General features: G+C 43.8%; 1 protein-coding gene across 1 annotated transcript; it reads right to left on the reverse strand.

The window, feature by feature from the left end:
• Nucleotides 1-1,986: 1,986 nt before the first annotated feature.
• LOC106913096 (uncharacterized) lies at nt 1,987-7,700 on the reverse strand. The gene is made up of 2 exons (XM_088012633.1): nt 7,656-7,700; nt 1,987-6,299 (listed from the first exon to the last, which is right to left on the reverse strand). The coding sequence occupies exons 1-2, from the start codon at nt 7,698-7,700 to the stop codon at nt 2,124-2,126; spliced, it is 4,221 nt and encodes a 1,406-aa protein (XP_087868759.1). The 3' UTR covers nt 1,987-2,123.
• Between the last annotated feature and the right edge of the window lie 1,542 nt (nt 7,701-9,242).

Below are 9,242 nucleotides of genomic sequence, written 5' to 3' on the forward strand. Positions count from 1 at the left end.
CACTTGTAATTTTGTGTTTCATAAAGTTAAATGTAAGAGTGAAAATAAAGCCAGTCATGTAGCACAACATTTTATTCAATATTTTACACCCACTATGTCACTAAAATCAGTAGGTCTTGTAAAGTTTTTAGCAACTGTTAAGGAAGAAATAATTAAAATAGGTTAACTTTGGAAAAAAGTCTGGCTCTCTCTTCCTTTAGATCCCAGGTCCTCTCGGCAGGCCACGTGTAGGCACAAGGAAAAACAACAATGCGTGTTGACATCACAGAATTACAGAATTTAATCCAATATAAGACAATGCATAAACTTACACCAGAAACTGCAGAACAACGGAGACATACATTCATTTACCTGACATAAATGGAAAGAAGGAAAGAAAGAAAAGCAAAGACGTGCAAAGACATCTTTGGAGAGTTGCAAGAGCAAATCTAATGTGTTACTTCTGTGTAGAAAGTTTTATCCTCTTGTATTTAATTTTTTCAAAAAAGGCGTATCTTTGCTCCTCCAACCAGGAGCTATCTCTGACCCTCTATCTGAAGCCTAAACCCCTGCCGTGTTTACGGCCTCTCACAGATGAGTGTGAAAAGCTACAACTTCCACTGTATTGTTTTGCGACACAGACAAAAGGCAGTTTAAACGATCCTAGCAAACCATCTGCTGTAACTACAAGTAAAATAAAGGTCAATAGGCCAGAATAAGTTACTGATTTAAAACCACAATTTAGGCCATTTGAATCAAGACATATTAAGTTTTAAAACTAGCTTATTTTAAATTTATTTTCTCAACACAACCATGAGTCAACAATGACTAAGGCAGCCTACTATATAATTCTACATGCTCAATAGGATGAGGTTTAGCTTCTCCAGCTCTAATCAATGATAAAAAAGGATTGGATCCCTAAAGTCATATTCTGCCTCCCATCTGGCCCCCAGGGCCCCCTGAAGCCCCGCCCCTGGTTTAAACAATAAAATATTGAAAAACATAGGTTTTGATGCTTCTTGGTCAAAATAGCATTGAATGAAGTCAGGTTTCAGTGTATTTAGTGCTTTGTAGTTTGTCATTATCCACAAAACAAGTTTGCAGCGTAATTTACTTGTGTGTAAATTACACTGTCGCACATTTTTTGTGCGCATAAACACTTTATACATGAGTGTTTTCTTGGTTAAGAACTCTAGTTTTGGTCTTAGTCTTTTATTAAATGATCTTGACTACAGAACTACCTGAAAATTCTGGACTAATTTTTCTTATATAAATATCTGAATTAAACAAGATTAATGTTAGTTATGAATTAAATACTGTGTGTGAAAAGTTGAAATAGTTTAGGTAAATTGCCTTTGGATTCAGAGGATTCAGGACAATATGCCCCAAAAAGGGGTTATAGGTGATTTGGATGAGATTTTTCTTGAAGGCAAATTTGAGAACATATTTTACAATAAAGATCAAGAATACATTTTTTTAAAACCGGTTTATTTTTGAAGGGTCACAAAAATGCACAACTTAGATATTTTATAAGCAAATCTTAATTGGTCAGAATCTTCGGCAGGTTTAAATAGAAGATAGTGAAAAACAACTGCAAAGCCTTAAATAAAAAAATACAACTACAAATAAGCAACAAATACAGACAAAAAAGATCACAAAGAGAAACCTTGATAATACATACATAAATATTGTTAAAACATTAACAACATATATATAAATAATAAAACATACAAAAATGCATTAATAGCTATCCAAATGTGTTTTTGTGATCAATCTATATTTTGATAATAATCTGATTGTAACTACTTAATTCCCATGAAAAGTAAGACTGAGAATTCTTGAATTTACTCTTGTTGCTTCTGATTCATGATTTTCACACAATGACAAGAAAAAGAAAAACCAAGACAGGAAACATGCCCATTCTGACACTAAAAGCACTACTGGTTGTTGATGTTGTGGTGGCTGACTGTGCTGCTGAAGTTGTTTTAGTTGTGCTTCTAGCTGTACTTGTCATTGTTGATGTTGTTGGGTTAGTTGTGGTGGCAATTGTTGCTGAACCTGTGGGTGGCTCTGTTGCCGAGTTTGATGTGTATGTGGCTGCAGTTGACAATGTTGAGGTGGTTGTTGTGGTTGTTCTGGCACTACTAGCCAGAGTTGGTAGTGTTGTAGTTGTGGTGAATGGTGTTGTGGTCGCTTTTGCAGTAGTGGTGATTGATGCAACAGGTTTGGTGGTTTGTGCTACACTGGTGGTGGCTGATGCAGCAATTGTGGAGGTTGGTGCTGTGGTTGGAGCTGCTATTGTGGCTGTTGCAGCAGTTGTGGTTGGAGCTGCTGTTGTGGTTGGTGATGAAGTTGTGGTAATTTCTGCTGCAGTTGTAGTGGTTGGTGCTCCAGTTGTGGTAGTTTGTACTGTGGTTGGGATAGTTGCTGCTGCAGTTATGGTGGTTAGTGCTGAGGTTGTGATGGTTGGAACTGCACTTGTGGCTACTGCTGCTACAGTTCCAGTGGTTGGTGCTGAAGCTGTGGTGGTTGCTTCTGCTGTTGTAGTGGTTTCTGCTGCAGTTGTGCTGGTTGGTGCAGCAGTAGTGGTGGTTGGATCTGCTGTTGTGGTGGTTGCTGCGGCAGCTGTTGTGGTAGGTGCTGCAGTTGTGGTTGCTGCTGCAGTTGTGGTTGGAACTGAAGTTGAGGTGGTTGCTGCTACAGTTTTGGTGGTTGGAGCTGACCTTGTGGTTGCTGCTGCTGCTGCAGTGGTGATGGCTGTTGCAGTTGTAGTGGTTGGTATTGAAGTTGAGATTGCTGCTGCTGCAGTTGCGGTGGTTGCTACTGTGGTTGTGGTAGTAAGTGACGAAGTTGTAGTGGTTGGTGCTGCGGTTGTGGTTGTTGGTGCAGCAGCTGTAGTGGTTTGAGCTGTGGTTGTTGTTGATGCTACAGTTGTGGTGGTTGGTGCTGCAGTTCTGGTTGTTTGTGCAGAGTTTGTGGTGGTTGGTGGAGAAGTAGTGGTTGGTGCTGCAGTTGTGGTGGTTGGTGCTGCGGTTGTTGTTGGTGCTACAATTGTGGTGGTTGGTGCTGCAGTTGTTGTTGGTGCAGCAGTTGTGGTGGTGGGAGGTGCTGTTGTTGGTGCAGCAGTTGTGGTGGTTGGTGAAGTAGTGGTTGTTAATGCTGCAGTTGTGGTGGTTGGTGCAGCGGCTGTGGTGGTTGGTGTTGTGGTGGTTGATGTGGTGGTTGGTGGTGCTGTTGTGGTTGGTGCAGCAGTTGTGGTGGTTGTTGCTGCAGTTGTGGTTGTTGGTGCAGCGGTTGTGGTGGTTGGTGGAGAAGTAGTGGTTGTTGGTGCTGCAGTTGTTATGGTTGGTGCAGCGGCTGTGGTGGTTGGTGTTGTGGTGGTTGATGTGGTTGTTGGTGCTGCAGTTGTGGTGGTTGGTGGTGCTGTTGTGGTTGGTGCAGCAGTTGTGGTGGTTGGTGGAGAAGTTGTGGTTGTTGGTGCAGTTGTGGTTGGAACTGAAGTTGAGGTGGTTGCTGCTACAGTTTTGGTGGTTCGTGCTGTGGTTGTGGTGGTTGGTGATGAAGTTGTGGTGGTTGCTGCTGCGGTTGTGGTGGTTGGAGCTGACCTTGTGGTTGCTGCTGCTGCTGCAGTGGTGATGGCTGTTGCAGTTGTAGTGGTTGGTATTGAAGTTGAGATTGCTGCTGCTGCAGTTGCGGTGGTTGCTACTGTGGTTGTGGTAGTAAGTGACGAAGTTGTAGTGGTTGGTGCTGCGGTTGTGGTTGTTGGTGCAGCAGCTGTAGTGGTTTGAGCTGTGGTTGTTGTTGATGCTACAGTTGTGGTGGTTGGTGCTGCAGTTCTGGTTGTTTGTGCAGAGTTTGTGGTGGTTGGTGGAGAAGTAGTGGTTGGTGCTGCAGTTGTGGTGGTTGGTGGTGCTGTTGTGGTTGGTGCAGCAGTTGTGGTTGTTGGTGCAGCAGTTGTTGTGGTTGGTGCTGCAGTTGTCGTGGTTGGTGCAGCGGTTGTGGTGGATGGTGGAGAAGTAGTGGTTGTTAATGCTGCAGTTGTGGTGGTTGGTGCAGCGGCTGTGGTGGTTGGTGTTGTGGTGGTTGATGTGGTGGTTGGTGGTGCTGTTGTGGTTGGTGCAGCAGTTGTGGTTGTTGGTGCAGCAGTTGTGGTGGTTATTGCTGCAGTTGTTGTGGTTGGTGCAGCGGTTGTGGTGGTTGGTGGAGAAGTAGTGGTTGTTGGTGCTGCAGTTGTGGTGGTGGGTGCAGCGGCTGTGGTGCTTGGTGTTGTGGTGGTTGATGTGGTGGTTGGTGGAGAAGTAGTGGTTGTTGTTGCTGCAGTTGTGATGGTTGGTGCAGCAGCTGTGGTGGTAGGTGTTGTGGTGGTTGGTGGTGCTGTTGTGGTTGGTGCTGCAGTTGTGGTTGTTGGTGCAGCGGTTGTGGTGGTTGGTGCTACACTTGTTGTTGGTGGAGCAGTTGTGGTGGTTGGTGAAGTAGTGGTTGTTAATGCTGCAGTTGTGGTGGTTGGTGTTGTGGTGGTTGATGTGGTGGTTGGTGGTGCTGTTGTGGTTGGTGCTGCAGTTGTGGTTGTTGGTGCAGCGGTTGTGGTGTTTGATGAAGAAGTAGTGATTGTTGGTGCTGCAGTTGTTATGGTTGGTGCAGCGGCTGTGGTGGTTGGTGTTGTGGTGGTTGATGTAGTTGTTGGTGCTGCAGTTGTGGTGGTTGGTGGTGCTGTTGTGGTTGGTGCAGCAGTTGTGGTGGTTGGTGGAGAAGTTGTGGTTGTTGGTGCTGCAGTTGTGGTGGTTGGTCCAACAGTTGTGGTGGTTGGTGGAGAAGTTGTGGTTGTTGGTGCTGCAGTTGTGGTGGTTGGTGGTGCTGTTGTGGTTGGTGCAGCAGTTGTGGTTGGTGCAGCAGTTGTTGTGGTTGTTGCTGCAGTTGTGGTTGTTGGTGCAGCGGTTGTGGTGGTTGGTGTTGTGGTGGTTGATGTGGTGGTTGGTGGTGCTGTTGTGGTTGGTGCTGCAGTTGTGGTTGTTGGTGCAGCGGTTGTGGTGGTTGGTGAAGAAGTAGTGATTGTTGGTGCTGCAGTTGTTATGGTTGGTGCAGCGGCTGTGGTGGTTGGTGTTGTGGTGGTTGATGTGGTTGGTGCTGCAGTTGTGGTGGTTGGTGGTGCTGTTGTGGTTGGTGCAGCAGTTGTGGTGGTTGGTGGAGAAGTTGTGGTTGTTGGTGCTGCAGTTGTGGTGGTTGGTCCAGCAGTTGTGGTGGTTGGTGGAGAAGTTGTGGTTGTTGATGCTGCAGTTGTGGTGGTTGGTGGTGCTGTTGTGGTTGGTGCAGCAGTTGTGGTTGGTGCAGCAGCTGTGGTGGTAGGTGTTGTGGTGGTTGGTGGTGCTGTTGTGGTTGGTGCTGCAGTTGTGGTTGTTGGTGCAGCGGTTGTGGTGGTTGGTGCTACACTTGTTGTTGGTGGAGCAGTTGTGGTGGTTGGTGAAGTGGTGGTTGGTGGAGAAGTTGTGGTTGTTGATGCAGCAGTTGTTGGTGCAGCAGTTGTGGTGGTGGGAGGTGCTGTTGTTGGTGCAGCGGTTGTGGTTGTTGGTGCTGTGGTGGTTGGTGGAGAAGTTGTGGTTGATGGTGCTGCAGTTGTTGGTGCAGCAGTTGTGGTTGTTGGTGCAGCGGTTGTGATGGTTGGTGTGGTGGTTGGTGGAGAAGTTGTGGTTGTTGGTGCTGTGGTTGTGGTTGTTGGTGGTGCTGTTGTGGTTGGGGCAGCAGTTGTAGTTGTTGGTGCTCCAGTTGTGGTTGGAGCTGTGGTTGTTGTTGGTGCCGCTGTTGTGGTGGTTGGTGATGCAGTTGTTGGTACTGCAGTTGTGGTGGTTAGTGCTGCAGTTGTGGTGGTGGTTGGTGCTGCAGTTGTTGTTGGTGCAGCAGTTGTGGTGGTGGGAGGTGCAGTTGTTGATACAGCAGTTGTGGTGGTTGTTGCAGCGGTTGTTGTGGTTGGTGTGGTGGTTGGTGGAGAAGTTGTGGTTGTTGGTGCTGCAGTTGTTGTTGGTGCAGCGGTTGTGGTCGTTGGTGGTGCACTTGTGGTGGTGGGAGTTGCTGTTGTTGTTGATGCTGCAGTTGTGGTTGTTGGTGCTGAAGTTGTGGTTGTTGGTGTTGCAGTTGTGGTTGTTGGTGCTGCGCTTGTGGTTGTTGGTGCTGCAGTTGTGGAGGTGGGAGGTGCTGTTGTTGGTGCAGCAGCTGTGGTTGTTGGTGCTGCAGTTGTGGTTGTTGGCGCTGTGGTTGTGGTTGTTGGTGCTGCAGTGGTAGTTTTTAGTGCAGTTGTAGTGATTGTTGCACTTGGAACATTGCACAAACTAGTTGTACAGCAGGTTGGTCCACTGGTGATTGAACCAACACTCTGCATGAACGGCAAACTTCCCAGACCTGAAGCAGCTGTACAGGTGTTTGGTGATGCACAACCCAGTGCAGGAATTGTGTTTGTTCCATCGTTCACTGTCAATGTAAAAAACAGTGTAAAGTTACATTATTTGTTTTAAATATAATATAGTTGTATTTTTTTAAGATGTAGTATTAATATAAAATTGGGATTTGTCTTCAGTTTGTCCCAGCTATTAAATATGAAAACTTACAAATTGCTGAGAAGCAGTTGGTCTCATCTCCTGAACAGATTATTGGAGTGGTGCACTGAGAAGTTGTGGGGTCACAAACAAGGCATTGAAGGGATTTAGTAGGCTGAGGACTGGGGGCTGAAATAAAAAAGGATAATGGAAGAAACTGGTTAAATATTAAAGGAACAAAATGAAATCGTAAAGGAAAGTAGGATGGCCAGATTTTTTCTTTTTAACTCTTGTTGAAACCTACCAGGCAGAGTCTGTGAGTTGCAGTTGTCTGTGTTGCAGCACTGAGCAGATGCAATTGCACTTTGGGAACCCAAGTTGACTGAAAAAGTCGAGGTGCCTGTAGCCGGACACAGAGAGGACGCTGCACAGGCTTTGTAGAGCTGTGTTACTGAAATTCCAGATTGAGTAGCTGTAGAGTCAAGGAAAAGTTTGGTGGTGTTAGGAAATACAGCAACCTCAATGCATGCAGTGTGTTCCATCATAAAGTAAAAGAAAACATAACCAGAACAATACCTTGGATGGTAGCTATTATGCACATCGTCTCTGAGCCACATTTTAGTGGTATTGAGCTTGAACATGTCTGGTCTGTGCAGGTCAAACATGTCAGGGCTGCAGCTGCAATCATTGGAAATGAGAAAAGGACTTATTTAAATGTTCCACAAGTTTGAAATGCCCAAGCAGTTTTTTATAATCCACATATGGTAAGATTGCTTACATCCGGAACTTTGGGACAAAAAGTATCTTTGCTGGTAGGTAGTTGTTTTCCTGCTATCAAACTATAAAAATTGCTGAATGAAGCAACCTAGAGGGGGGTGTGACGTTAAATGTCTCATTGACATTAAAAATGCCACAGGAAATGAGTTGCTCTAAAACATGATAGCGATAAATGAGGGAACTGTGGAGCAACAAATATGAGGACCAAAGTACTGCAGGGACTATATTTATATTGTCATGTTCCGTGTTTCCGTATGTTTATTTTTGAGTTCTCTGTGTTCAGTCCTGTGTTCCTGTGAGTGTCTGTCCTGTCCTCCCCGTTGATTGCTCCTCAGGTGTGTCTCATTCCCCTTATTACCCTGTGTGTATTTAAACCCTCCTGTTGTCTGTGTTCCTGGTCGGGTCCTCGTCGTTCGTCATCGTCTTTGCTTTGTATCACTCGCCAGTAGAACTGTTAAGTCCTGGTTTGTGTTTGTTTCCGTCACTCGCCAGTAGAACTGTTAAGTCCTGGTTTGTGTTTGTTCCGTCTAGTCCGTTTGACAGTTGCTACCGGTATTTAGCTGCGTGCTTGTTCCTGCCGTGCTGCCTGCCTTGGACTGTTTGTGTGCTTTATTATCATTAAATCTTCATCATCACCATAACCTGGGTCTCAGCGTCTCTCCTCACCACCAACACCCCCACCTCATGACATATATAGTCCATAGGAGAATTATTCACATGTCAAAAGGAAGGAGTTAAAAGCATGATTCATGATTCACTTAATTTATGTTTCAAGTTTCTTACTGTTTCATGGAGAATACATTATATGTTAATCTTGATTGCTTTGTAATGCTTGCAAAATTCCAGATTTGAAGAATTATAATAGAACAAGAACATAATTCCATCTTGTCTCTTCAAATGATGTATTTTTTTTAAACCAGTGTTCCCTGAAGCTAAGCAAAATTAAAACACCTTAAATATTATTGTGCCTAAAATTGTAATTTAAAGTCAGAGCTGCATCAGCAAAAAGGTGAAAAGAAGTTCATTAAAAATCATTACTTAAAATGTTTTCAACAGTCAGAAACAAACAGCTGTTTGTTTTTTAAATCCAACAAAGGGCAGTGTTTGTGACAATGTTAAATTTCATGGAAAATGCTTCAATAGAAGACATGATGAATGTCTTCTATTTAAGCGTGAGTCGCAAATATCCAATATTTTAAATTCCTTATTTTTTCATTAAGAGTCAAAACTTTTTTGTTGTATTATTACTAGAATAATAAGAAAATCAGAAACAAACCAATAATCAAATATGTGTAATAACATATTCTGTTAGATTTCATTTATTTTAACCACGTCAAAGAGAAAGGCTTACGTACTTTGAGGAAATAACATTGTTTTGAAAAGGGATCAGCGGCACAACACAAGCCTGACTTGCATCTTGTTTAAAATAAAAGTGATTAATACCATCCATCCATCCATTTTCTATACACCCTTGTCCCCAGTGGGTCGGGAGGGTTGCCTATCTTCAGCTAACGTTCAGGGCGAGAGGCCAGGTCATCCTGGACAGGTCGCCAGTCTGTCGCAGAAAGTGACTAATACGTGCTATGAAAATATACTTGTTCAGATGCATAAATTCTGAAATCTTACAAAATTAATAGTTACTTAAAATTTCATACACTGCTTTTACTATCTTTTAAATAACATGATAAACAATTAGCTGCTGAAAAAAATTATGTATAGTTTAATTCCAGAACTTTATACAAGAAAAGAAGGAAAATATATATGTAAAAATTATTCTTACTCTTGCTGTAGAGAGCCCAGATGAGAGTCAGAGAAAAGATCAGCTTCATTGTGATGTTCAGGTGGATCCTGCAGGTTATTTCCCCTGGTTCTGATACTGAATCTTTGACACTCACATCTCTTTAAATACTGCTCGGATGACATCAATGAACAGGTGTTCCCAAGTTTTCAACGTCAATCATC

This window comes from Poecilia mexicana, unplaced genomic scaffold, assembly GCF_051168715.1.
Source record: "Poecilia mexicana isolate PSO_F unplaced genomic scaffold, ASM5116871v1 scaffold_14, whole genome shotgun sequence".
NCBI classification, from domain to species: Eukaryota; Metazoa; Chordata; class Actinopteri; order Cyprinodontiformes; family Poeciliidae; genus Poecilia; species Poecilia mexicana.

Excerpts from the sequence above, each read along its gene's own strand:
- LOC106913096 (XM_088012633.1), bottom strand. The coding sequence starts at position 7,700 with ATGACGAACGACGAGGACCCGACCAGGAACACAGACAACAGGAGG. Across the intron at positions 6,300-7,655 it reads GGAACACAGACAACAGGAGG|TTTGTGCAATGTTCCAAGTG; the intron begins GTTTAAATACAC and ends CTGTACAACTAG.